The 27,638-nt window shown below is 46.4% G+C and overlaps 1 protein-coding gene across 3 annotated transcripts in view; it reads left to right on the forward strand.

Moving 5' to 3' along the window:
- Window positions 1-27,638, forward strand: part of RIPOR2 (RHO family interacting cell polarization regulator 2) — a 72,126-nt gene that overhangs the window by 36,325 nt on the left and 8,163 nt on the right. Inside the window, exons 3-18 of one of the 3 annotated variants that reach the window (XM_063326389.1) lie at window positions 435-590; window positions 1,210-1,288; window positions 1,508-1,531; window positions 2,537-2,590; window positions 5,439-5,588; window positions 6,517-6,580; window positions 11,002-11,045; window positions 12,443-12,568; window positions 14,522-14,670; window positions 15,819-15,948; window positions 16,980-17,126; window positions 18,447-19,136; window positions 21,770-21,954; window positions 23,825-23,993; window positions 25,450-25,585; window positions 26,470-26,631. In XM_063326389.1, coding sequence (XP_063182459.1) covers window positions 435-590; window positions 1,210-1,288; window positions 1,508-1,531; window positions 2,537-2,590; window positions 5,439-5,588; window positions 6,517-6,580; window positions 11,002-11,045; window positions 12,443-12,568; window positions 14,522-14,670; window positions 15,819-15,948; window positions 16,980-17,126; window positions 18,447-19,136; window positions 21,770-21,954; window positions 23,825-23,993; window positions 25,450-25,585; window positions 26,470-26,631 — 2,465 coding nt within the window. Of the gene's footprint in view, window positions 1-434; window positions 591-1,209; window positions 1,289-1,507; window positions 1,532-2,536; window positions 2,591-5,438; window positions 5,589-6,516; window positions 6,581-11,001; window positions 11,046-12,442; window positions 12,569-14,521; window positions 14,671-15,818; window positions 15,949-16,979; window positions 17,127-18,446; window positions 21,722-21,769; window positions 21,955-23,824; window positions 23,994-25,449; window positions 25,586-26,469; window positions 26,632-27,638 lie in introns of those variants that run through there. The other 2 variants (XM_063326390.1, XM_063326391.1) reach the window with 2 other exon arrangements.

Consider the following 27,638-nt stretch of genomic DNA (forward strand, 5'->3'; position numbering starts at 1 on the left):
GGGTTGGACTAGATGACCTTTAAAGGTCCCTTCCAACCCAACACATTCTATGATTCCATGATTATCTGGGCTCCCCTTTGCCTTTAGCACCTGGACGAAGCTCAGCCCTTCTATGGCTGTGGCTGAGCAATGTGAGGCGGGACAGGCATGGTATAAGACAGAGAAATGTCTGATGAGCCTCAGAATCAGCCCAGCGTTTCCAGACCAGCAGTCATATCTCGGCAAGGCAACTGGCACATCAAAAGCTGACAGCGCGTGTCCCAGACCGCTCAGACCTCTTAACCTGTAAACAAATGCAGTTCTTTGACTGGCAGGCACAGAAGCAGATTCATGTCTGCTAGCAAAGATAATATCAGAAGATTTCTTCACGCTACACTCCTTTGAGATTGTTATGATTTATAGGGGTTTCCTCCTCTTTAATGTTCATTTTGCAGGTGTAACTCCTTTATTGAAAATTCCTCTGCGCTTAAGAAGCCCCAAGCAAAGGTGAAGAAAATGCATAATTTGGGCCATAAGAACAGCACCACGCCCAAAGAGCCCCAGCCTAAGAGGATGGAAGAGGTCTATCGAGCCCTGAAGAATGGCCTGGAGTAAGAGCCTTTATCCTTGCTTGTTGAGTGAAGCTTTCCGTGACATTTTAGAGCCTAGAGAAACATGTCACAGGGATCCTTAATCATAGGAAAGGAAAATAAACATCTTGGAGCCTGGTTTGTAACACTTAGGATGTGAAATAGTTGTATGGGAAATGGAGCAGAATCCCATTTCCACTCCAATTGCTAGGAAAGCTCCCAAAAGCTGGGATTTCAACATTTTTTGCCTCCGAATTTCCTAGAGTCCTATCAGAGGCTTGTATTGCCCTTAAGATAAGATCCCAGATGATAACAGGTTTTTTACCAGCTGGATACAAGAGCAGCGATTGGAAAGCACCAGCCCGTAAAATAAGCAGCAGATAAGCTGACTTGAAACTGGTTGTTCAGTGTAAAGAGAACACCGAGCTCTTAAACACAGCTAAATAAGTGGCTCCTATTTATTCCCCAAAAGGCAGCAGGGAGCTGCTTTTAGGACAGATCAACGTAAATGAGTTTTTGTCTGAAAACAGATCCAATGAGGACAGCCATTTGTTGCGCAGATTTTCTTTTAGGATGGTCAGCAGCCAGCTTGGTATGTGCTGCAGGGCTCATGCCTCCCTTCTCTGGTTTGTGTTCACAGCGAGTATCTGGAAGTTCACCAGACGGAGCTGGATAAGTTGACTACTCAGTTAAAAGACATGAAAAGAAACTCACGCCTGGTACGTGTCACGCTTTTTTCATCGTGTGGATGCGCAATAAACCCCTCGAGGTGCTGGAGAAGACGGGGGGTGGGAGCTGGATATAGGGAATTCGCATTGATGCTCTTCTTTTCTTCCAGCCCTGGCTTTGCTTGTGATTTCTGTTGACTGACAAACATTACTTTCTTGTAGTGCTGTTAAGTTGCAAAATTAATCACAGTTTCATCTTCTCTGTTGCAGGGAGTCCTGTATGATTTGGATAAGGTACGTTACCGTCTTTGACACTGGTTTTGCAAAGAAGCGTTAGTGTCCGTACGACGTACATAGGTGGCATGGGAAACCTCTCTCAGCCGGACCTACCATCCAGGCAAACACCATCAAGGGAGAAGTTACCTGCCAATTTGCACTTGTGAAGGAAGAAGTTCCACTCCCCTCCTCTTCCCAGGGGCTCTGGTATTGCCTGGTGCTTCCCCCAGCCAACTGTGCTCACTAATCCGGCATCAAACTTACCCCATCAGCCCTTCCCTGGGCTCTGTCAAGTTAAACTGGCTCTGGGATGGGCGCCAGGAAGGAGGAAGACCCCTGCCAGGGAAAGAGGGAGGCGGAGGAGTGAGACCTCCTATCTGCTGTCAGCTGCCAGACATTAAATCCATCGCCTCATGCAACTTCATCCTGCCAGCTCTGGGTCAAGCCCCAGCTCGTCCCTGCTTCTGCCAGTTCTGGGGATGGAAAAACTGAAAAATTGAAAATATTTTTCCCCCACAGGAAAATTTGGGTGAAACAAAAGGAAAGCTTTCAAAAACGTTTCCTGAGCAAGTCTGGCTTTTTTTCAGACAAAATGCCAAGGTTTGGTTTTGCTGTCAAAACCAGTTTGCTGAGGAAGCGAATGGATTTTGAAATGCGAAACCAATTTTAATACAGGTTTTCAAAGTACTCAAAATAATTTTGAGCTAAAAAAGTTCTGATCCTTTTTTTTTTTTTTTTTTTTAAGAATTCAAAAAACTAGGGAAATCCCATCAAAGAAAACCTCTTTTTTGTTCAAAAATACATTAGGCGCAGACATCGGTGAGCTCCATTTTCATTAGCAGATTAATGGTAGTAAGGTGGGACAGCTGATTCCAGATTCACGGGCAATGAAACTCTCCTGCGTGTTTTAAGGAGGAGTTTCTCAGCCTCATGGGGACCTGAAGACCCGAGCAGAACTAGCGTGGCAGTGTCTTACTGATTCATTTAAATGTGCCTCACCCTCTGCCTCTTCCTTTCCTTCAGCAAATCAAAGCGGTCGAAAGATACATGAGAAGGCTGGAGTTCCACATTAGCAAGGTAACGAGGGCTCCTATCATCTTTCTTCTGCATCTGCTCCTATGTTATTAGGAAAACAAACCCTTGGCCTCCTGCTGCCCCTCCACTCCGGGGAGACCGCCTTGACGAAGCCTCTCCCAGATTTGGTATTTTTACTGCGATGGGCTGGTGGTCAGAGCCAAAGAAAGGGTTTCCACATGGTTTGCAGCCCCCAGGGTCCAGACGTGCCCCGAGACACTCCCACCCGCTTTTAGGTACAGGGAGAGAGCATAGGGTCGGACGCTTGCTGGGAAAAGTCTATCTCACCCCATGCTTATTGTTAAACTGTAGGTAGAAAGAGAGTTGCATCTGAAAGTAATTTAATTTAGCACTTGTCTCTACTGTACACAGCAGCTAGGTTGGATTTGTTCCTGGATTTCACCGCTAAAGCTTTTGCTGCGTGGTTCGGGGCCCACATCCACTTGATTACATCGGTGAGAATAGTCAGTAGAGGTACTTGTGATTTATACTAATACATTTTATAGCTGGACAAAATCCATGGCATGTATTCTCTTACTTATAAACATATCTGCTAGCGATTAGTTGCTTTTCTGAGCCTGACAAAAGAATGAATTATTTTTGATGGATGAAATGTCTTTTGAGAGTCATTTGAAAAGCGTTCGCACAGCTTGAAGGTCTCCAATTATGACAACCCATCCAAACCTTTTAATTTCAGCCTTCTTTTACTCTTGGAGCCAAAAAAAAATATATAAATCATCAGGCGATAGACTGAAATTTCGTTCCCCAAAACCGCCTTCTCTCTTGCTGGCAACATGAATGGCAAAATTAGTGCTTAAAGAACATTTCCATTCAGGCCCTTCCCACTCCAGCCTGCTCAGAGCTAATGGTTTCTGGGCTTATAATAGGACTGAAAAGCACCAAATGCAAGAGGTAGCGCTGGTCAGTATTACTCAAGCTCGCTGGGTACATCAGTTCACTTTCCGTAACCTACAGCAACAGAGACAAAAGGAACTGAGCTGTGCTGCTTTCAAGCCTACGGGCTTGGGCAGGTAAAGAAACATCTTTGTTTCTAATGATAGAGAAGGTCTTTTTCAGCTGTACCGAACCAGGGCCACCGCTCCGTACAGGAAGCAGAGCAAGGAAAAGGGGATGTGCAGCAGAGGACCCCACGTACTTAGGGGGAAAGATGAGCCTGCCCTCTCCCTGCTTGCGTGGGCAGGGGAAGGACATCAGCCCCGGGTTAACACTCCGCCCTGATGGCAGAGATAAATGCCAAGTGACAGCTATTTATAGCAGCTGTCTTTCTTTAGCTTGCTGACTTGCAAGAGAAATAGGAGTGGATATGACTCCCAGAAGCTTTTTTTATAACTTTGAAATGGCAAAATGCTACCTGTGCCTCCATTACCCTTGGCTGAACTCTTTCACTTTGCAAAGCGGTCCCTGTCTTGGTGAGAGATCCCTCAGGTCAGGGGCTTTAGCCACCGTGCATCCAAGCTAGCCTTGTAAAAGTTGACCGAAGGCTTTGAAGCTGTCAGGAAGAACAGTCCCGCTCCAAACAAGTAAGCCACAGTGCTTTTTATTAGAGGTTAAGCAGGCTTGGAAAATGGGATTTGGAACATGGCTGGATCATCACGTCAGGCTCATCTCTAATGCAGCAACACAAAGTCGTAGACTGAGGAAGCCAAGGCGCTGGATCCTTTCATATGGCAGAACTCTGCTGTGAAAATTCACTAGTGAGCAATGAGCACCACGGGGTACAGGGCGATCGCTTGGTGTCAGAGATAACAAAGGAAAAAAAGTTATTCTAGGTAAAAAACAAATACTGCCCTATCTTAGCGGGGACATTAGAAGCAGAAAGAAGAGACAGCTTTCTCTATTCCTTTTCTTCTCATCACCCTGGTAAAGTCAGGTTAGAAAACTTACATCTCCTGTATCTGGCAGATTAAGTTTATATGAATCTCTCTCTATATACAGCAGCTATACCACTGTAGACTCCAACCAAACAGGTCAGGTGGAGTAAGTGTGTACATTCAGTGCAGGGATTAGAGGGAAAAGGGAAACTAAAGCATGAGACACGTGTAAATCCATCGCACTCCGAAACTAGATCCAGGTGAGACTTTAAACAGCGTGTGAGTAGGTTTTACGAAACTTCCAGGCTGCTTACTAAATGTTGGGTGCCTGAGTCATGCCAAAGGATGTGAAGGAGATGACTAGGAAATTATATGAATGCCTGGGGGCTGAAGTTGAAAAATACTTCCTTAATTTGACATCAGCTGTTTCTAAGCCCTTTACCTGTGCTGATTCTGATGACTCCCAGTTGCTGGAGGATGGGCAGTGAGAATTCAAAAAAATCACTCTCTGCTTCCATTGCTACCTAGTAGCCAAATATTGCAACGGTCCTGATCCAGGGCTGGCGTTAGCAATACAGAAGACATCGCTGGCCCTATTAACTGTGCCATCGAACGCGTCCAGTCCCCTTTGGCAGCGTGGATGTTGCAGTTGGTTTTGAAAGATCTCTCCGCACCGACGTGTCTGAGAAGCTTGCTGCACACCTGCCCTACCGTTACGACTGTAGGTAGCCCAGACAGGGGCAAAAGGGAGCAGCAATGGTTAAAGGCATGCAGGGCAAGCAGGTGAATTGCTGGCAGCATCTGATGTTGCTGTGATGAGATTTTTACAGTGGAAGTTATTTTTATCTTGTGTTTCTTTAGACTGTAACAGTATCACAGCTTCATTTGCTCACCCTTTCCAATGGATCTCACAGTCTGGCCGAGTTTCCTTGTAATGCAAATGACTTCATTGTTTGTTGGTGTTATTTTGTTGGGTTTTCTCAGTTTTTTTTTCAATGCGTCCTCATTGTTCCCACTAGGTGGATGAGCTTTACGAAGCCTATTGTATCCAAAGACGTCTCTGCGATGGTGCCAGCAAAATGAAGCAAGCCTTTGCAATGTCTCCTGCCAGCAAAGCAGCTCGAGAGAGCCTAACCGAAATCAACAGGAGTTACAAGGAGTACACAGAGGTACATCCTCATCCGTTCAGTCTGTCGCTCTCGCGCTCTTTGAAGGCCATGGGAACTTTGCCACTGATTTCAGGGAGAATTTCATCCAGATAAAAGAATTAAAAGCAAAATCAGCAAAGAGGAATTATTAATTCTTTGTTCGTCGTCAGGTGAATACCTGGTGGCTTACAGAGATGGGTGACATGGGCCCAAAGAGCTCCTTGAAATAGTAATGTTCATGCTCTATGAGAGCAAGGTTATACCCAGGAACTGCTGCACAAGAAAAAAACATAAATCTGCCCCAAATTTACATATGTACTAGCTTTGTCCTTCCCAGCCTGCGGGTTTTTGGGATGACAGGTTGTCTGGAACCCATGTGTACGCAGATATCTGCTGCGTCCTATCCTGTTTTACTTGCTGTGATCAGCGTCTATTTTATTAAACAGGCAGTAGATGAGGAAGGGCCTAATAATGTCGCAAACATCTCAGCACACGAGCTGTGACAGCCTTCTGAAATCTGAAGGAAGAACTGGAGACGGTCTGGTACCCGTCTCCCACAGTCTTTTTTCTTTTCTTAATGTAGTCCCCTTTTCTGGAGAGATTAAAAACATGCTGGGAGCCACTCTGGCACGGAGCTGCTGCTGCTGGCACGTGTCCTGGCCGGAGAGGACTGGGACAGTGACCAGGTTACGCTTCAAGGGCCACAACTGCCCTCTGCCAACAGGAGGATTAGAGCACAGGGTTACATTCAGCTTCGTGACGAGCAGGCATAGCTGCCATTTTTAGGGCCAGACCTAGCTAAACAGCAAGGATGGCTCTGGCAGGTTGACTTCATTGTAAAATATCTTTCAGCTGTCTAGCAGAGAAGCTTTGCTTTCCAAATAGACCTTAAAAAAAAAAATGCAGAAAGAGGGTTTGTCTGACCTCACTGTTCTCTTTTCCAACGCAGAACATGTGTACCATAGAAGCAGAGCTGGAAAACCTATTGGGGGAATTTTGCATCAAGATGAAAGGTAATTGCCTTCTCACCTTTCCCTTCGTTCCCCCTGCACAGTAGCCCATTAGTGAGGGCATCGATCCACACTGGTTTGACATGTATTTATGATAGGTGAGGTTTTCCCCCACTGCATCCATTGCTGAGCCTTCAAACCCCCAACTTAGACCTCTGCCCAGCGGAAAGGATCGCAGAGCCAGGAACATCAAAGCTTGCAGAGAGACTTTCTGAGATGCTGCTGCTTGTTTTCAAGGCTAATTACCTCCCACAAACACTCCTCCTAACAGCCAAAGCAATTCAATTTCGAAGGCTGCTGTATCTTTTGCCTCTATTTCCATAATCCTTTAAGAAGATGGCTGGGAAATTATGTGAATGCCCGTGGAGCTGAAGTTCTAAATACTTTCTTAATTTGACATCAGCTGTTTCTAAGTCACTCACTTTTGCTGATTCTGCTACTACTATTTTTGAACAAATGTAAAAAAGCAAAGACCTGGGGGTATTTTACCATTTAAACACCTAGATAACTCAGAGGTGGCATTCACCTTTCAGTTTTATTCCTTTTCTTTATGACAGGGGACTTCATGGGTTTGAATACAATAGAATCAGTTTTGCCGGAAGCCTCAGTGAATCACTAGGTATTGTTAATGCTGTTATCTCTTTAAGACTAAATGTCTTGAAGAGATTGTGGGGGAATATCTTTTTTGAATCTCCAATCACTGGCATGAAAACAGTTCTGTAAAACAAAACGAGCATCTAAACATTTGCGGACTCTTAATTCTTCACTTGAAATCTCACCCATTTAAAAAACCCACAGTATTGTTGGTGGAGTTTTTAGGGTTCACAAATCTCATACAGGGTTTTGCTTTTGCCTGCTCTGCCACAGCTGTGAGTAGTTGTCTCTAGCGGTTGCAGTGCATGACAGATTATCTAGCTTAGAGCAAGTTAAAATAGTTACTCCAGGCTTTCGTACTAGAGAAAACATGGGCAGCAGCTATTGTAGTTCTCCTAGCTCCGTCTCACAGCACCAAACCTCAGGTTTTAAAGCCCCTGCTCTTAGGTACTGGAAAGGCAGTCAGAGACGCATAGATGTAAAGTTACCAGATGGACACACAGAGCCTGAGCCAGTTATTTCTATAGAAAAACCCACAGCAGAACTGCAGCATGGACACGCTGAAGGAAGCACCAGGTCACGCGGTGTAGAAGGGGAATGGCATCAGGCCTGGCCCCTTGAAGCCTTTCCTCACTTGCTGTAAGCGCAGTGCAATGTACGGTTCCTGACAGCGGGACACGTTGCAGAAGGCATCATGGCATCGCAAAGGACCGGGCTGAAAAGGTCTGACCCCTTCTCTTTTGTATGCCTGAATCCCGCAGGAAAGCTCAAGGGCTCTGCTGGAGCCAGGTGCTGCGCTCACACACAGGAGCGGAGCACGAGCCACAGACAGCATCTACTTCTGAACCCAGTTCTCGTAACATAAAGAAGCCCAAATTAGAAGATTGCAAAGAGAAATGGTGTATCATTAAGTATTCTCTAATTAGGACAGCTAAGATTTCTATCTAGATAATTTTCCCTGGGAATCGGAATCCAATAGGACAGTCCAGCCATTGCTATTGCTAAAAGCTCGCAACAGCTCTAGCACAAAAGCCTGCAGATCACACAGCAAGCTTCCCCCTTATGTTGTACTGCAGCATATCCAGCTAACTTTAGGATCTAATTTAAAATCAAAGCATTCCTCTCCCCAAAGCTTATCTGTTCCTAACCATTCCAGTGAAAGTTATTTTTATTTTGTGCCCTCTGTCACTTACACTGAAAGCAAGCCAACCTACACAGTACTGTCAGGAAGCAGGGGACCCACACTGTGGTTCTATGACTGATTTTAAAAAAAAAAAAAAAAGCCTAATCATTTTTAAAAATAAAGATAATAAACTTGCCAGCAGGCTTCAACTACTGCTTAGGATTAATCAGTTGTTGATATTAAGCAGGGAAACCCAGAGTAGAAATTTAGAAGTTCCTGCGTGGAATCTGTGTGTCCTGTTATGATGTATAGGGAAGTGCCCCTGTACCTTTTTGGAAGTGCCAGGACAGCAGGAGGTAGAGCGCTCAGCCGTTTCACTCGGGGAGAGCAAGACGCCGGCCTGACGCACCAGGGGCTCTGCAACACTGAGCCCAGCACCAGAAACCACGGCCCGTGTGTCAGCATCCTGCACACGAGCAGAGGTGTACATGCTGCAGGAACTCCAGGTGGCCCCGCCAATGAAGGACACTGGTGTCCTGCCACCGTACCACAGCCATGTAATGACCCCACCCCCTAATTACTTACGCTGACACCCCAGGAGCAGCCTCCCATCTGACCTGCCTTGCAAGCCCAGGAGAGGAGTGCTTTTACAAAGGTGTGATATTTCAAATGGTACAAGAGCGCCATTGGCTCCTGACATGCTTTTGGTCCCCAAGAGCCATTTAGTTACCAAAAAGTTGCTTCCTGTGAAAGTACTTATCCCCTGTAATCAAGTCAGCAGTTAGCCCCCTCTTCATCAGGCTGAAGAGGCTTTGCCAGCCTGGTTGGGCCAGTCACGACTCACAGACCTCGACTCTGGACAACGTCCACGTGGAGTTTTAAGATGCGTTCCCCCAACAACCCCATCCACTGAGCAAAGAAAAGACCTTTTATTTTCCTCAGATACTTTCAGTGATGTCCCAGCAGAGATCAAATTCACTTATGAAAGCATGCCTGGGGAGAGAGGAGCAGCAGTGGAGTACTAGCAAGCTTAAATTATTTATAAATGGTTAATAAATTAGAAAGGAATTGGTAATATGAGCTCTAAGCAAGGGCCTCTCGGTTCTGCTGCACAGTAAGATGACCAAAGAAAACTCTTTTCTAGTCAAAGAAATGGAAGAGGAGGATCAGGGACAGGCCATGACTGCATGCAGGGGTCTAGTTGCTCCTACAGTCCAGGTAGCAGGACTAATTCAGCTCGCTAAATAAAGCCAACACTAGGGTTCATCATACTTGCCTTGATTTTAGCACACCCATGTATGTTCAGACACAGCATTTTAGGATAAGTCCAGCCCAAAGACCCCAGAAAGTTTGTTTTCATTCCTTTCTCTGCCACAGTCTTTGTGTGTCTTCAAACTGGTTTCATTGGGCATTGCAACACTAGAGGCATGTTTTAGGCTTACCCAGGCAAAGACGGGTAAATTTTTATACCAAAACAAGTGCAATAGCTACCTGCTGAGGAGATCTGACAGAAAGAAGAGGTTCCCTCTGTGAAGGCAGAGGATTAGATTAATGAAAACCAACCGGATGCATCTGGTAGAAGAAGGTCACAAGGCCGGGAGAGGGATGGTAACATCCTTGGGATTTCAGGGTGGTCACAAGCCTCAGGATACTTTCCATTTCATATGCACAGTGCCAGGATAGAAATAACATCGTCATGTCCTACCTTTAAAAAATAAGTTAAAATGAAGCAAACATATACCACAAGTGCTTTGCTGCGCTACTCCTCCTCCTCTGGGGAAAGATGGGATAAATCTCGCATTACGGATGTTAGTCATGTTTCTTGATGTACTTACTACTGAAAGGTACTCAGATTGTATGAGAATTATAATGTTATCGAAGCACCAAACAGAAGGAGCCCCTCTTCTGTTTCTATGAGGATGCACTAAAAAGAAAACTGTGTTAAAATGTATAGCTCGGTCTGATTAGCATTAAGCAGCAAGTGCTACGTGGTAATCAGCAGCCCGCCTACGCATCGCAGTAGTAAGGGTGCTAAGCTCGGTTTCTGAAGCCAGATGACGTCAGGAAGCTGTTTCTTCTTTTTCTGAAATTATTATAGAATAATTTGAGCCATTGTAGGGGGAAAAAAAAAGAAAAAAAGAAGATGGAAAGTGCAAATCTTTGATATGCAAAAAAACCACCACAACCCGATGAATTGTATACCAAAAAAAAAAAGAGAAGAGAAAGAAAATGAATATGGGGGGGTTGGTTTTAGTCTTGGTTGGGAGGGTGCGGAGGCAGCAGTAAGAGGAGGGGGGGTTAAAAACACTTCCCGGCGGAGCTGCTGCCGGGGGGCTGCCGCCCTCTCCTGTCCGAGCGCGGCAGCGGCGGCCCCGGGCATCCCGCAGCATCCCCGGGGGTACCCCGCTGCTGCATCCCGCAGCATCCCTGGGGCACCCCGCTGCTGCATCCCGCAGCATCCCCGGGGGTACCCCGCTGCTGCATCCCGCCGCATCCCTGGGGCACCCCGCTGCTGCATCCCGCCGCATCCCTGGGGCACCCCGCTGCTGCATCCCGCAGCATCCCCGGGGGTACCCAGCTGCTGCATCCCGCAGCATCCCTGGGGCACCCCGCTGCTGCATCCCGCAGCATCCCTGGGGCACCCCGCTGCTGCTCCCCGCAGCACCCCCAGGCCCTCCAACAGCCCCTCTCTGTCTTTCCCTCTCAGGTCTGGCTGGCTTCGCTCGGCTCTGCCCGGGAGATCAATACGAGGTACGTCTGCGCTGGTTTACGGTTTGGTTATTAGCAAAAGAACGGCAGATTTCTGCTGCTTTTTATATCGTGATGAATAAAGCCTTTTCACATCAGCACCCCAGGAAACGGCTATTATTTTTTCAGTATATGCACTGTAAAACCTTGCAGTTTGCTTTATGGCTGCCTAGGTCAGGACATCTGTCAGAAGACAGAAAATTATATTCAGAGCACTGGATGATGGCTAGTCAAAGGACTACAAGTTTTGGTGCTTGGGTTTTTTTAATTTTAAAAATTTAAATTAAAAAAAAAAAAAACAAAACACAAAAACAAACCCAGAAGCAAAACCCCATTATTTTTTAAGTGTCTCCCAGAATGAGGGCATGCTTCTCACTCTCTTATTCGTGACAAACATTTCTGCTTCCCCTGGAAAAAAGCATATGCCCCATCCCATGCACGCAGAGCAAATTGAACAAGTCCTTGCAAGTATCCTTTACTGAACATTGAGACTTTACTTCCTCATAAAGCCAAGTTGCAGAAAGACACATTTCTTGAGACCCACATGTTACCTGCTGTGAGGCTGTGTCAGGATCTCTGGTCACTGCAATGTTCCAGTGGAGAACATCAAGAGCAGGTTAATTAGAGATGGATTAAAATAAAAGCCTCCAGCTCTATCTGGAACAGAGCTTACCCTGCAAGAAATTCTCAGACTGAGTATGGATCTCCCCCAACCTGTACTTCCCAGCTGTCCTGATCATCGATTCATTAGTTCCTGCTCTCGTTCCCTGTGACAAATCTCTCCTGCCCCTCTCACGCCTGCAAGCAGCATGTGGTTCCTCTGTGGGGCCGATTAGTTGGTGCAGGTCTCTCCCAGCCATCCCCACAGCCCAGAATGGGCTTTTCTACTCTGGCTGCTTCAGACTGTGTTGTTGCACTGTGGGGGTCTCATTCATTTCCATCACCAGCCAGCCAAAGTCTCCCATTGATGGTGGATGGCCAGAAGCTCACCTGCCCTCTCCACTGCCTGGGGAGGCAGCAGATCCAGCAAGCTGCAGGTGATAGGAACGGCCACAGGGGCTTTCCTCCTGCCCTCCCAAATTTCCCCACCGCCACCACTGACACTTCTCCTGTAGATAGAGTTAAAAGTCCTGTAGCTTCTTTGTTAGCAGTCATCGAGTTATACAAAGGTGAAAGCTGGGGTGAGGGGTGCCTTACCGAAGGGAGTGATTTGGAGAGCTGAGAGGCGGAGATCCTGCAGGATACCCCTTTTCCTTCTGGCATGAAGGGAAGCAGAATGGCAGCACCTACACCACTAACTCTTCCAACCTACTTCAGACCCCTTCCCCAATTCTGTTGCTGATATTTGTGCGTCACGAGAGCAGATTTCTCAAGAAAATAAGAGGATTTTTCTTTTTCAGATTTTCATGCGCTACGGTCGCCAGCGGTGGAAACTGAAAGGCAAAATAGAAGTCAATGGCAAGCAAAGCTGGGACGGAGAAGAAATGGTTTTCCTCCCTCTCATTGTTGGGCTGATCTCCATTAAGGTACGCATGCTAAGACCTTTGCCTGCAAGCAAGGCAGGAGTCAAGGAGCTGCCTTCTCATGCACCATCAGCAAAAACGCAGCAGCAGATCATTAAATGCTTTGGAAATGAGCTATCATTAGTATTTCCAACGCACCTACACGCGTGGAGTGCTATAGTATTGTCCAATCTAGATGCTACAAGACTGTAATCAGTTTGGGAGTCCTGCGGGAGAGGTTGTCCTAACTCTCCCCAGACTGGTGTCGTAGCCATACTAACAGGACCCTTGCCTCACATCACTCTCCAGAAACTCAGATTATTTGCACCAGAAGCAAGGGAACACTGGAAACCTGATTGCTAACAGCATTCAGGAAACAACAAACCCAACCCCCAGAAATCCCACTGCTGCTGAGTTTGTTAATACTGCTCGGGTAAGAGAGCAGCATCTGCTGATCTGGAGAAATGGGTAGTTCTCTCCTTTGAACTCACCCAGGGCCCAGTTGCTCATAAGCTGGAGCATCCTGAGGTCCAGTCCCACCACCCTGTGCAGAACAGCAGTGTGTCTGCGGGAGGTAGCACTGCTGTCAGGTCTCTGCTCACAGTGAGATGGGGGCATGTAGAAAAACCACTCTGACTTTTTGGCGGCTTCCTAGAGCACAGCAGTTCCCCAGATTTCCTAATGCCTGCAAGCCTTGGCTTTCCTCTTACTCTATGCCCCATTCCCCAGGGAAAGAGCAACTTTTGCAACTTCTACCAGTCAGCAGCAACTTTTCATCCCAAACTGGAGTCTTTCCACCACTGCTTCATCCCTTCATTGCCCCAGGCCTCCCCAGATGGTTTTCTGCTGGCTGAAGGTCCACGTTCCCATGTGCTTTCTTTCCAACAAACCTCCAACTCGGAGATACCCATTCCCTGACCCCTGTCCAGAAATTGCTGCTAATAATTACGCCAGGTGTCCCTGCTTAGGCAGTTTAAATAGGGGAGAGTCTTCAAAGTCTCATGGGAAACCTCCCACTTAGACACTATAAAACCTTCATGAAAAAAATGCAAGCAATTACAAAATCACCAACAAAACAATCCCAAATGTGTGAGATGGTAAGTTTTCATAGACAGTCAGATTGTGACATGAGGTGAGTCACTCTCCCCAGTCTAACAACACAGTTTTAGGGTGGAAGTTTAGGAAAGAATCCTGTCTCGTAGTAACCAAGAGCTACAAGTGAGAGTCCCAGTATTGTTAAGGTTAATGTGTATATTCTTACCTTTTTTGGACTCTCTCCAAAGCCTTTCACATAAAAGGCTCAAGAGCTGACTTTCAAGCAAATAGCCAAAGGTTTCTTTGTGTATTGGAGCTGCATGTGTAACTCTCCCTCTGAATTTTCAGGCAGATATATATGTAAGTATGAATAGTGCTCTGCACTACTCTTACTATAGAATGTATGGAGATGGTTCCTCTTCCTGTGGAAGGCCAAGGCCATTGTGGATGCAATTACATGGCTTCAGTGTTACAACAGACAAATACATAGAAGAGAACTCCCTTGGGAATTACTGAGTAGGCCAGCTACATCAGGAGATTGCCTGTCATGAAAATTGTCCATTCCTGAGAGTATTAGATGGGAAAACATCCAGTATGCTCTCCCTGGTCTTACTCTTCCCTTGCGCTCTGCTTATGGTCACTGCAAAAGACCAAATACCAAGGCTGGAGAGCCCCTTGGTCTAAGCCAGTATGGTTGTTCTGACACCCGTAAAAATATAAAGAAAACATAGAAACATAATCATATGCAACTACACATTCATTAAAAAAATTAAACTGATTTATTTTTATAAGTAATTTATAAGTAATGAAGAGGCAACAGACAGTCATGTTTTGGAAGCCTTTTAGCAAGGGGTCCAGGCCAGAAAATCAAACCCATTGCTTTTTAATTAAGGATTGCAATGCCTTGTGTGGTCCTAGATGTCTTGTTCTTCTCTCTTACAGGTCACAGAAGTTAAAGGACTTGCTACTCACATCCTTGTGGGAAGTGTTACCTGTGAAACAAAAGACCTGTTTGCAGCTCGGCCTCAGGTGGTTGCAGTAGACATTAACGACCTTGGCACAATAAAGCTGAACCTTGAAATCACCTGGTAGTAAGTAGAGCTGGCTGCTTGGTTACTGGGTCAAGCAGTTGTAAAAATTCAACCAGAGAGAAAATGTCTGTGGGGTCTCTTCTCTCCCTTTTGCTCCCTGCTGAGGCAGACGGGGAAGGAATTGTGGCACAAGTTCGGGAGAGGAGAAATAGTTCACGGTCAGCGACGGGTTCCCTGTGATACCTGTGGCAAATGGGTTTTTGCCTAAGTTCTTAGTTGTGCCTAGTTTCAGCTGTTACAATAGGCATGGTGAGTACTGACATTACAAGGCATGTGAAACAGATAGCAATGACAGATCACAGAATTGCCTAAAATTGCCTAAAAATACTTCTTCCCCAAGCTCAAGAAAGGGGCATAACTGAGTCCTCATATATCCATTAAAAAATTTTAATATTAGTGTAAAATACAGTGGGCTTGCTCTGGATTTACGTTAGCATAGCCAAGTTCAGAAGTTGGCCCATCTTTAAAAGCTGGCTTTTGAGGGCTTTGTACATCGTGAGGGTGGTGGGAAATCTAGCATTGTCCATTGTAGGGGTGGTGCTTTGGGACATGGTTTAGTGGCGGACTTGGCAGTGTTAGGTTTATGGTTGGACTTGAGGATCTTAAGTGTCTTTTCCAATCTAAATGATTCTATCCGCATTGGTCGGCACAGGTAAGCTGATGGTGTTAGGATTCAAACCCAATTCTCACGGTACTTTAATAAAACTGCTAACTGTCATTTCTAAAGAAGCATCGATGCTTTTAGCTTTTACAGTCATGTATGCTGTTTCTTGTAATGCAGTAAACATGAAGCCAGCAATAACAGCTACTGGTTTCCTTTATAATGCAACAGCTCTATTAATAGTAGAGCACCTTTCTCATTAGTATGTGTGACACTTGTCAACTCACATCCAAGAATACTTTTCATGTGAGAAAAATAACATCAGACTACGCTACAGAAATGATTTCTGAGAGTAGAACCCTTTCATCAGAACCGAAAGCCACACTTCTGAGCCTGCTGTCTAATTAACAACGTTTTCATTTAAACAATTCTGTTAAAAAACCTGCTACCTCTGGGTTTTGATGTGCTAATAAATCCTTTCCATGGACCTGAAATTCCTTTTCCCTCAGCCTAACAACCATTTTTCTTCCCGCCTGTGTGTCCGTAGCCCCTTTGATGTTGAAGACTTGACCCCATCCACTGGAAATGTGAGCAAGGCGTCTGCTCTGCAGAGGAGAATGTCCATGTACAGCCAAGGCACTCCCGAAACGCCGACCTTCAAGGACCACTCATTCTTTGTAAGCTCTCTTTGGCTTCATGTTTATGTAATGAGAAGCCCTAGAGCACTTCAAACACTGAAAATGCTTCATTGCTTTACACGTCTGAGCTTTTTGTTTCCCCTGGTTCCAGCAGGTTACCCTTACAAATACTTAAAAAGCAAGTGCATTCCTAGCTGCTAATCCTAAAAGAAGGTGACTGTGATCCTGGTGTCTTTGAAACTATGTGGCCAGTTATTGCATACCTGTTCTTCTTGCCTTACTGCCCTAATACTTGAATATAATACTTGAATAATCTTTGTAAGATGTGTGTTCATTTTGTGACAGTAACAACCATTATAGCACTAGTATTTTTAATCATAGAACCGTAGGGTTGGAAAGGACCTCTGGAGATCATCTAGTCCAACCCCCCTGCCAGAGCAGGGTCACCTAGAGCAGGTTGCACAGGAAGGCGTCCAGGCGGGTTTGGAATGTCTCCAGAGTTGGAGACTCCACCACCTCTCTGGGCAGCCTGTTCCAGTGCCCTGCCACCCTCAGGGTAACGAAGTTCCTCCTCATGTTTAGGCAGAACTTTCTATGCTCAAGTTTGTGCCCGTTACCTCTTGTCCTGTCCCCGGGCACCACTGAAAAGAGCCTGGCCCCATCCTCCTGACACCCACCCTTGAAGTATTTATAAGTGTTGATAAGGTCCCCCCTCAGCCGTCTCTTTTGCAGACTGAAGAGACCCAAATCCCTCAGCCTTTCTTCATAGGAGAGGTGTTCCAGTGCCGTCATCATCTTGGTAGCCCTTTGCTGCACCCTCTCCAGCAGTTCCCTGCCCTTCTTGAACCGGGGAGCCCATGATAAAATTGCCCCTGTACCACAGGGTGCTCTTACATTTTGCATGAATCAAATTCTGCATGCTTAATCAGGACTGTGTATAAACTGAGTAGGCCATCTGTACAGCTAGGAATTTTACAAGTGCTGCATCCCATGCCTGTAATTTAGTGCTCTGCTAAAGGCATTCATTTAACTTGCCCTTCCTCACACCCTCTTTGCTTTAACTGTTGAAGAAATGGCTGCATCCCCTGCAAGACAGGCCAAAGTTGACAATCTTAGATGCTCTGCAAGACACTTTCTTTGACAAGCTTCGTCGCAGTCGCTCTTTTAGTGACCTGCCGTCGCTCAGACTAAGCCCAAAAGCGGGGCTAGAGCTATATGTGAGTCCTGGGTTTCGTTTGGCGAAGGATTTTTTCGGTCCCTGTGTGGCATCTCCATTCCCACGCATGCTTCATGTGTTGCTCTCTGTTGCAACTCACTCATTTTGCTGACTGATTAGAGGGGAGAACATGACTGTGAGCCCATGCTGTTTGCATTAAATCAAAATTGCTCTTGATTTCTGCAGGGATAATGATCAGAAACCAACTGTCTGTGGGCAGAGAGCAGGGCAGGAACACAAGCCAACATAGTATTGCTAAAAATGGCCTGCTACCCCGATTGATGTTATACATTTGCCTAATAACTTGACTTTCAGATGCTAAAAGCATACCCTTTTCAGGGGAAAGAAGAAACGAACCTCTGAGTATAATTATGTTTAAGGGAAATAGCTGCTAATAGTGCAGCTTGATGCAAGTTTTGGCCACTTTAACCTTATGCACCTTAACAATATGTTCTTTCCAGCAAATTGTCAGCAAAGTAGTAGTTGCCTTTCATCTGTGCTGTGCATTTGCACGAGTTTGCCACATAACAAAGCAGAATCTGTAGGTCGGATAGGCAGGTTGTGCCTCCTGCAGGGATTTTTTCCCCTTAGTTCAGTCAGAGAGATGAACGTACATATATGCTTTGATCATTTTTGGGTCTGCATATGCTGGTTTTGCTTCCTAAATGATCAATGTCCTGATCAAGACACCGCCAGATAAATTCTCTGTCATTTGGGCAGAAACTCATGTCGAACAGGACTCCTATGTAACTCATGTTCAACAATTATTGGAGATATCCGTGCCACATGCAGAACGTACTTTCAACAGAAAAGAACTAGCATAATAAAATCACCGTTAAAATGCCATGAAACTAGAGAAACTTCTGGAGCAAAGTGTGTTAAATTTTAGGGATTGATACTTTAGAAATCAGAAAATAAATGCGATGGGAAATCTACAAGAGATATGAAAATGCAGCCAAGGTGGCTTAAGTACAACCACATTAAAAAGAGACGTGCCGCAGGAATGCTCGAGCAATGCACTGGAAATGCAATGTCTGTAGGACAAGCAGAATTTGGATCTGTGTTCTGGGAACTCACTTCCTGGAGCTCTCGGCTTACCAGAGAGATACTGAGCCCAAGTTTTCCAGCAGTTTTCCTGCCAAAATCAGGAGCCGTGCCAGATGAAAGCAGAAGTTGGATTTGAAATATTTTTCCCATCTCTCGAGCCTTGAATGCTTCTTTAATCCTTTTCCTTGCATTTTTCTTTCCCAGGCACATACTGTATTTTTCTTCTCTTCCCAGTGTTGCATGAAAAGCTTTTGTTTCTCTGTTGTCTTTTCAGTCGAATTTGCCAGACGACGTCTTCGAAAATGGAACGGTGACCACCGAGAAGCGGCCTCTTTCTTTCACTTTTGGCGACCTGCCTTACGAAGACCGCGTGCCCCCTGCCAACTCAGCAGAGTCCTCTTCTGCTCACGTCAGCTCCAGCCCAGACATCACCGCCACCCCCAGCCAGCACCGAGCTCGCAAGTCCTCCAAGAGCTCAAGCCTGGACTGCAGCAGCAGTGACTCCCGCAGAGACTCTGTCGCTGAGCCGAAAGACCTGCCGCCCCAGGGAGAGGCAGCAGCGCTCGAGAACAAGGCCACCCCAAGGCCAGCTCCTGAAATTTGCCAAAAAGCCTCTGATGCTGGGAGCGATCGTGTCTTTATAGAAACAAGCGTCCCGGTGTCTCTCCTGCAGGACACGGATGAAGGTTCCGAGCTCAAGCCCGTGGAGCTGGATACCTATGAGGGCAACATCACGAAGCAGCTGGTAAAAAGGCTCACGTCAGCAGAGGCACCCATGACCCCAGAGAGGCTGCCGTGTGAGGGATCGATTAGTGGGGAATCAGAAGGATATAAGTCTTATCTCGATGGAAGCATTGAAGAAGCCTTGCAAGGGCTTCTCTTCGCTCTTGAGCCACATAAAGAGCAGTATAAAGAGTTTCAGGACCTGGACCAAGAAGTTATGCATCTTGATGACATCCTAAAAGTGAGTACGTTTTCAGAAAATACTACCCTAAAGGAAATCTGAGCGGGTAGAATCTCCTGCCCTTCCTCGCAAACATCAAAGTAGGGTTTTTGGAGATGAGTAAAATTCCTCAGTAGCAGTAGATTTGCTCCTGCTTGGAGCATCCTTTCACAGTGTTGCATTTTTAAACTTTTGTTGGCAATGTGCTTACCGTAGCCTTGAATCCTCAAGCAACGGATTTTTTTAATCTGCTTAAAACCTGGGGGAAAGCGAAAAAGGTGCCATGGCAGAGGGGTAATTAAATTAAACCCTTCTCTGAAGAAACTGCTTGTGAACCTGTCGCTTGTGCCATACTGGAGATCAGATTATAGCCAACTTTCTGCCTTTGAAATCCATGGGTCACATCCTCAGCGGGTGTATTTTAGCATACTACCCCTGAACTCCATGGAGCTGTGCAAAACTACACCAGCTGAGGATCAGGCCTTGTAGCCATAGAAGCTGAATTTTCTAAATTGCCAAAGGGATTTAGAAGCACGGGTCTCACTGAGGACTGCCATCCCCACGTCGCCTAAGCTTCTTCCAAGCCTTTTCCTTTTTCCCCTTCCATTTTTAACATGAGAGACATCCTGTCATCACACCAGGATGGACAGAAAATGTTGAAAATTAGAAAGAAGAAAAGGGTTTTGCATGTGTGTTGTTAATATGTTTACTGCTGATCACTGTGACTTGTGTCTCCCCCATGAATAACAACTCAGGACGTGTTACTGTGCAGAGTATTATATGGGAAATAATCATTTCAAATGCTTCATATTCATATGCAAGTTGGTCTACTAGTCACTTAAGCCTCAACATTCAAAAACACGGCTGAGGAGGAAGGAGGGAAGCATTTATCCTTCAGCATTATCTTTTTATGAAGAAACTTTGGTAACATCCTTGTTTCCATTGGTGTTTGCAGCTGCATGGTACTTGCCCAAGTTAAATGCTTTTTGTCACAGCCTGCAGCCCCTCTTTCTTGCCCAAGGAGGTTCAAGCAGGCAATGCTACCGTTACTATTATTTTTTAACTTTGTGGCTGCTCTGCAGCTTGTACAAAGAGTTCAATTATCCAAACAGCAGAGAGACAACGGAGACTGTTTGTTTACACTCCTTTTATCAGAAGTTACAAAGGGACAGATATGGGCTGGGGGGGGAGAGAGGACAGACCTGTGCAGGCAGGGTTCCTGCACGCTCGAGAGGGACACCTCTTCCAGATCTCCTTACGTCTGCGTGTCGCCTGTCGATCATCTTGCGGACCGACACTCAGCATCGCCAGCAGCCCTGCTGGGCTCCCCAAGCAAAACAGTTGAGCCGGAATCCAGCTGTGGCTGAAGAAATCTCTCTTGGCTACGTTAGGTGGGCAGAGCAAAGGAGAAGCCCACGTGTTGCTGTTTGCTTTTGCCCGAAGAAGCTGCGCCACCAGCCCTGAAAGAAACGGTAGCTAAAGTCCTTGGTGCTGCAGAGGAAGTGGGATCCAGCACCCACCTGTGTCACAGATGTCTTGGGAAGTGTTGGTTTGATCAGCTAATGACACTACGGGCAGTTTAAGGAGTCAAGCATCGTAGGTGCTAACGTATGACCATTATAGCATTAATATTGCATGCAAACGAATCGGAAACAGAACTCCAAGTTGCCTCAGCTCTAGGTTTGCTGGTGCTGAGTCTGAACTTTTAGGGCAATGCATTTCTTTCTACACGCTGAGACAAACTCCTGGCTCCTGCCCGGGACTGGCAGATGCAGCTTATGTGACGGCACCGGTGGTTCCTGGCTGTTTCTGATCAAATAATCAGGTAGTGCTAAAGGTGTTGAAGTTGTTTCACGAACCAACAGAGGCGATCCCTCAAGCTACATCTGATTCTGCAAGGTGACCCTGGAAGCAACTCTGTGGGCATGTCTGGATGAATCACCACATGGGACCAGAAACTTTGATACTTCCTACAGCAACACCAAGGTTTCCATCGCATTTCTTCCCAGCAGTGAGGTGGGATGGCTTCCCCCCTCTCTAGCACTGTTAATTCCTGAGTTACAGTTCTGCCTTCCTCTGTCACCTAGAAATCCGATGCCTGATTTGCTTTTCCTTGGTAAGCCACATGGCTTCAAAGGCCACAAAAGTCCTCTCATCCGATGAATAAATCTGCAGATATGGGACCAAATTTATTCCTGGCTATGGTCCGTTGGAGTCACATTTGGAATAAATTCGATAGTGCTATTGGCTTCTGTAGCTAGAACGGCAATTATGGAACGTGCCTTCCCCTTTCAACTTCCAGTGCATTAATTGCTGTCTCTCCTTTTGGAGGATGCCGAAAGCTGCGTCACTTGGATTCAAGATGTACTTCTCGTTTCTATAAAACACATCAAATTTTGCCTTTGAGGGTTTTCCTTTGGGGAAGAGAGGGGGTAGGATGGGGAGGGGAGGAGGAATGGAAGGGTTTTTCCAATTCTCAGGCTTTGATTGTGTATGCTATGAATATGAAGGTTTGAAATGAAACACCCAATAAAATGAAGTTTTAAAAATAAAATGAAGAATTTGAAAGTTTTAAGCTTTATCCTTTTCTTTTTCCTTTTCTTTCAGTAGTAACTAATATCTGGGGTTTTCATTGGTTCGTTCTGCCTTTGCAGTGCAAGCCAGCAGTAAGCCGAAGCAGGTCCTCCAGTTTAAGTCTAACAGTTGAGAGTGCTTTAGAAAGCTTTGATTTCCTGAACACCTCTGACTTTGATGATGAGGATGGTGGTGGTGTGGAGGTTTGTAATGGTGGAGGAGGTGCAGACTCAGTATTTTCAGATACTGAGGTTGAGAAGAATAGGTAAGTTTGTAGTAACTGCTAGCTGTGCTTACGCCAAACTGATACCCTAGCTCTTTGTCGCTAACAGGGGATCCCGGTGCACACGTTATTCAAGGAAGACTGTCTAATCCTTGATGAGTTTATAGGGTCAAAGGGTTCCCCGTGGCTGCTGCATACAAAATCTTAGCTTCCAGGATCATTTTTTTTCCTGTTCAAATATACTCAATCTGTCCTCCAGAGGAGAAGGGTAAATTCAATTAAGCTGACATCAATACTGGCAGAGCCTCTTCCTTGACATAGGTTTGGACCTGGCTTTCCTTGGATGTAATTACTAATTCCTCTGTGGTTTTTCCCCCCTCCCTTTGTCTTTTCTCTCTAGCCGAATGAGTCTTTGCAGTGGATTAAGCTTGTCAGTAACAGTAACACAGGGCCAGATTTAAGCAGCATGGTGTAGGTTTCCTTTGGAATCTAAGAGTGATGACTGGTACCCTGTTCATGGCCCTGCGTGTTACCTGCCCTTCTTTCATCACTTTTGGTCTTTCTGAGAGGGGAAAAAAAAAAAAAAAAAAAAAAAAAAAGAGAAAAGCTGTGGTGTTTGTGTCGTGGTCTGCCATTGTCGTGTGACCATAAGATGCTGTGTTTCAATCATTAGATCCTCAAAGCGTGTTTGTGTCCTCAGAGCCCACGCGATGCCCAGCAGGCACCTAAGTGGCACTAGAGCTGGGAAAAAAGAACAGAACGTGGTTCCCTAGGACCCCACGCTTCCCAACCAGGGAGCTATACATCTCGCAGCTTGTCGTGGCCTGTTTAAAACAATTTTGAGTACCAACAAGCAACCACCATTCAGGTCCCAAAATGTCACTGCATATCCTCTTTCCAGAATAAGAATGTGGTGGGGGAAAAAAAACCTCGGAAAAACGTGTTGCTTGCTAAACTGGCCCTCTGAGCTCAGTGCAGTCTGCGTTGATTTAAGGGTCTGGCTTTAGCCAGGCACTTTAGCACAAATTTAACTTTAGGAGCAAAAATTAAGTTAGTTATAAGCTAACTCAAAAAGCAACTAAAAATCTTTTAAGCTAAAATAGAAGTTAAAATTTCATTTTTTCGCTTCTGGCTCATGCCCGGACAGTGTAGATTCCTGCTTCCATTTTTAGATGTGTGAGTACATGACTCAGTGTAAAGATTGCAAGTGTTGAAACTTCTGAGCTTGCAGCCAATTGCACTTGCCGACTGGGGACTGACCTTGGGCCTTGCATTTAAACACAGGGAGGACCATTTGTACAACAAGGCAGCGTTGGAAATAATGATTTAAAACACAGTGAGACTAGCTTTATGCTCTTACAGAAACAATTGGCAAAGCAAGCCGTACACATTGTGCCTAAAACAGCATATGAAAACATCATGTCTCTTACTCCAGCAGTGGTTTTCCTTTCCTCCTGCGATGAGCGTTAAATTTGGCAGCGGGAGGACACCGAAGGTGCAGAGCTGCGCTTAGCAGCTCAGTGCCTGGGGTGACATGAGTTGTCATGGTGCTCAATCCAGAGCGACGGGGGAGGTGATTCACCAACAGATGGGAGAAAACTGTCCCCACCAAGGGACAGTAACCGCGGGTTGGAAAGGTTTGCTGGCGACGGCATCGCATCGCTCCAGGCAAACCAGTCAGGGGACAGAGAGCTTGTCCCTGCCTCAGTGGGTACAGCCCTTCCGCGCCTGGCCAGGGCAGCACTGCTCCTTTGCGATATGATGTGTTCATCGCGAGGTTTCTGGCTGCTTCCAGCTTTTCCACTGTGCTTGTTGCTCGTCGCCCTGAGTGAGCTCTGTGTGTGTGTGTGTGTGTCTGCCATGGTGGCGGCGGTCGGCCCTCCACTGACCTCCCTCCCTCATCCCTCCCCAGTTACAGGATGGAGCACCCAGAAGCCAGAGGCCACCTGAGCGAAGCTCTCACCGAGGACACGGGTGTGGGCACCAGCGTGGCCGGCAGCCCTCTGCCCCTGACCACGGGGAACGACAGCCTCGACATAACCATAGTTAAACACTTGCAGTATTGCACGCAGCTCATTCAGGTACCGGGCCCAGCTCTTTTTTGGGGCATATATTTTAAAATTTTCCCTGCGGTGTGCCCACAGCATGGGGTACGAGCAGGTCAGCGCTGCTCCCGGGTGGCAGCGGGAGCGCAGGGCTGGGACAAGCCGCCATGCGGGGGTGAAGGTAACACCCTTCACCCCCAGCCAGAAAAGCCTCTGTCGTTTCCATTCCTGGCCCCTTTGGGAGCAGACCTGACCTGCAAACCTTGGGGCACTTCGCAGGTGCCACCCAGCAGGGCTGACGGGTGGCGCAGCAGATGACAGGGACAGCCCCTGCTCTGGGTTACCAACGTCCACTGGCTTGGCCGGGAGGTCCTCAGTGAGACCGGTCCCTGGTTAAGGCAGCCCATGTCTTCAGAGGTAAAGCAGAAGCCCCTCACCCCACTGTTTAACCGAGCCCCAGACAAGGCTGCGACGTTCAAGAGCAGAAATGAATTTCCGCAGGTGAGGTGGAGAGGTTGTCTGCAACATGCGCAGGGAAGGCAGCCCCTCTGGGACATCAAAATTGTCTGTTCGTGCTCACAACAAACTAGCACAACCTTTTAGAGTTTGGTTTTTTTTTTCATTCAGAGCCCAAGCACGGCAAATGCGATTTTAAACCTCCAGCAAGCGAGGGCATCAGGGTTTTCCTGACGAATCAAAACACACTGCAGCATCCTTTTCACAGTTGTTTGACTCTTCCATCTTAGATATAATTAGCTTTATTTTCCCAAAGGCCCACTGAAGCAATACAGAGAGAGCCTGATTCCAACACTGATTCCAGTGCTGACTGGACCCTGCTGACTCACAAGTTTGAGAAAAAAAGGGAGGTTTTTGGCTGAAATACAAGAGTACCCAGTAAACATGCAGTTGGGGGAGGTGAGCTTAAACCATGTCCACACACGGAGCAGATTTGATATGAACAATATTTACGTGGCGGGCTGAAGAAAATGCAGATGTCAGCAGCAGGGAGGATTAGCAAGGCAAAAGCACCAAATTAATAAAGGCACCTGGGTAGTTGATCAGAGCTGAAACGGAGTAGAGGAAGAGCGACCTGTGGTCTGCCTCCAGGCACATACATCCTGAAAGTCCATGGCCTGTGTTACACGGAAGTCACACTAACATTCTTTTCTGTCTCTAAGGCTTATGATAGATTCCTTTAGCTTCGCAGAGCATATAAATCAGAAATTACTTATGCAAATGGATGCTTGGATACTCAAGTGCCTGGTTCTGGATGTAGATGTAAAAGATACAAGCAACAGTGTCTATCAACCAGGACCATAAAATACCTCAGAGACAAAAAACTTTTGAAGTTAAGGAGATCCTGTGGTTCCAGGCGATGAATTTGCCATTGCACTTCTTCAGGTGCCGGGTGTTTTGGAGTTTTTTGTTTTCTTCTGAGGTTTTTGGGGTTTTTTTTTTGGTTCAATAACTCCTTCTCATTTGTCTTCACCAGCAAATTGTGTTCTCCAGTAAAACACCATTCGTGGCAAGAGACCTCCTGGATAAGCTGTCCAGGCAGATCCTCGTGATGGAGAATATCGCAGAGATCAGTACTGAGAATCTGGGAAACATCACCTCCCTTACTGATGGTAAGAGGCAAGTTAGGGGGTTTCCTTCTGAAAGGCGTTTGTTTGGGCATGCGTTCCTGCTGAAATAATCGCTGTGCAGAGCTCACCGACACCGCAGGAGATGCCACCGTAGTAGGGGCCGGCTCACGGTTACCAGCAGGTGCAGCAGTCACCACAGCAGGTCAGGGGCCGTATTCTGTCTTCATCACTGGTATCCAGAAATAAGCGGGTGAGAAGAGAAAGGATTTCTTATCCTGCTTGTTGTGCAGAAGATGGACAGAGGTCATTGCTGTGGTGGGGTGGGGGTGCTGCCACCTCTGGAGAGCCAAAGTCTTTCTCCACCTCTCTTTCCTGAGGAAAGGCAGGATCTGCCTCATACTATCAGAGGCATAATACTACTCCTTGAACATTTTATCCGTTTTATTTTTAGTCATCTCTACGGAGAATTATTTAGTTATTTTTCTTGTTGTTGCATCTATTTTAATATTTTGGAAGAGTTTGACAAATACGTAGTTACCCTCATGAGCACTCCGGCAGGACAGGTAACCACAACATGCTCTATTTACTTTGTTTATCAGAAAACTGAGGCAAAATTGAGTGGCTTACCCAAGGCCACAGAGCAGTGCTAGGGCAGGGACCAGTCTTGTGTAGACCATTTGCAGTGTCCAGAACTGCATCAGGAGCAAATTTTGTCACATCCTACCATGGGAAACAGAAAAAGCACGCTACAAACTTGGGGTGAGCACATGATCGCGCTCTGTGAAGGTAATGGCATAGGGTGACCCACCAAACAGTAACTGTCCCTCAGTGAGCCGGGTGAGATTTCCTCCACTCGTACCATCTTTTCTCTTCTGGATGCTTCCAGCACAGCTTTGTTTCATCATTCATTTTGTCTTCTCCACCAGCAATTCCTGAGTTCCACAAGAAGCTGTCGCTGCTGGCTTTCTGGATGAAGTGTACTGGCCCTTCAGGAGTGTATCACACATCTGCAGACAAGATGATGAAGCAGTTGGATATCAATTTTGCCACCACTGTGAATGAGGAGTGTCCAGGACTTGCAGAAACAGGTACCAACTGCTGCTAAAAAATTGTGTTGGTCATCAAAATGGAGAACAGTTGTGTACTGGGCTTTACTCAACCTTCATTGCTTTGTTTGGAAAACAAAGGTCTGTTTGGCCACAGCTCCAGGATCTCATTTGAAAACTAATGCTACAACTCGTGAAACAGTTTTGGCCCAAAATAATCAGATCAGAATAGGAGAAAAAGGTGAGGTCAGCAGAAAAGAAAATACCGTTTTAAGGTTTATGAGCTAATTGGAAAGTAAGACTGTTCCGAAATACAAGTTTATAAGTGATTCAGTGAAGTAGGAATCCTTGCACCTTATTTTATGTGTCTATATAATGTTGGTGCCCCATTACGGTGCACTGGGAGGAAAGTCACAGACATTCAAGGGAGTCTATCTGAGCCTAGGTTCCTATTTGGAGTGGGATGCACCACATCTCGAACTCCTGCTTTACTGGCTAGCTCTCCCTGGGACAGAACGGGGATGCAGGGTGACTTGCTCAGGCGTGGGCACCCGCACTGCAGATGCCCACCCAGGGCAGTGTTTTCCTGCGTGCTCCATGCTACAGCTCTCACAGACGGTGCCTCAGACTCGCTTTCTGCATGCCACATGCTCACGCAGGAACGTAAAGACAAGCAAAGCCAAATCCTGCCTCTGTGAGCATCTCCCCTGCTTCAGTGGCATTGCGGAGATGTAACTGGCAGCGCATGTGCGTAAGTGTTCAGTGATTCAGGACATTGATTGGGTAGAAAGGATGCTGTATTGGATAGGAAACCACACTAGCCATCCATAAACTGGCAGAGGTTCATTCTTACAAGGATATCCTCTGGTGATGAGAGCTAGACAGGCAGAAGGTCTGTCTGGCTTCTAACCTAACCAGTTGAGGTTAGAAACGTTGGGAAGTACCTGCCTTTGCAAATAGAGTTCTCTCTGGCTTTGAAGCAGTCTGCGGCATTCTGCCAGCAGCTTTTGCTCTCACTAACGCGTCCCTTTGTCCGTGGCTCCCTGCAG

The sequence above is a fragment of the Chroicocephalus ridibundus genome, chromosome 2 (assembly GCF_963924245.1).
Source record: "Chroicocephalus ridibundus chromosome 2, bChrRid1.1, whole genome shotgun sequence".
Lineage (NCBI taxonomy): Eukaryota > Metazoa > Chordata > Aves > Charadriiformes > Laridae > Chroicocephalus > Chroicocephalus ridibundus.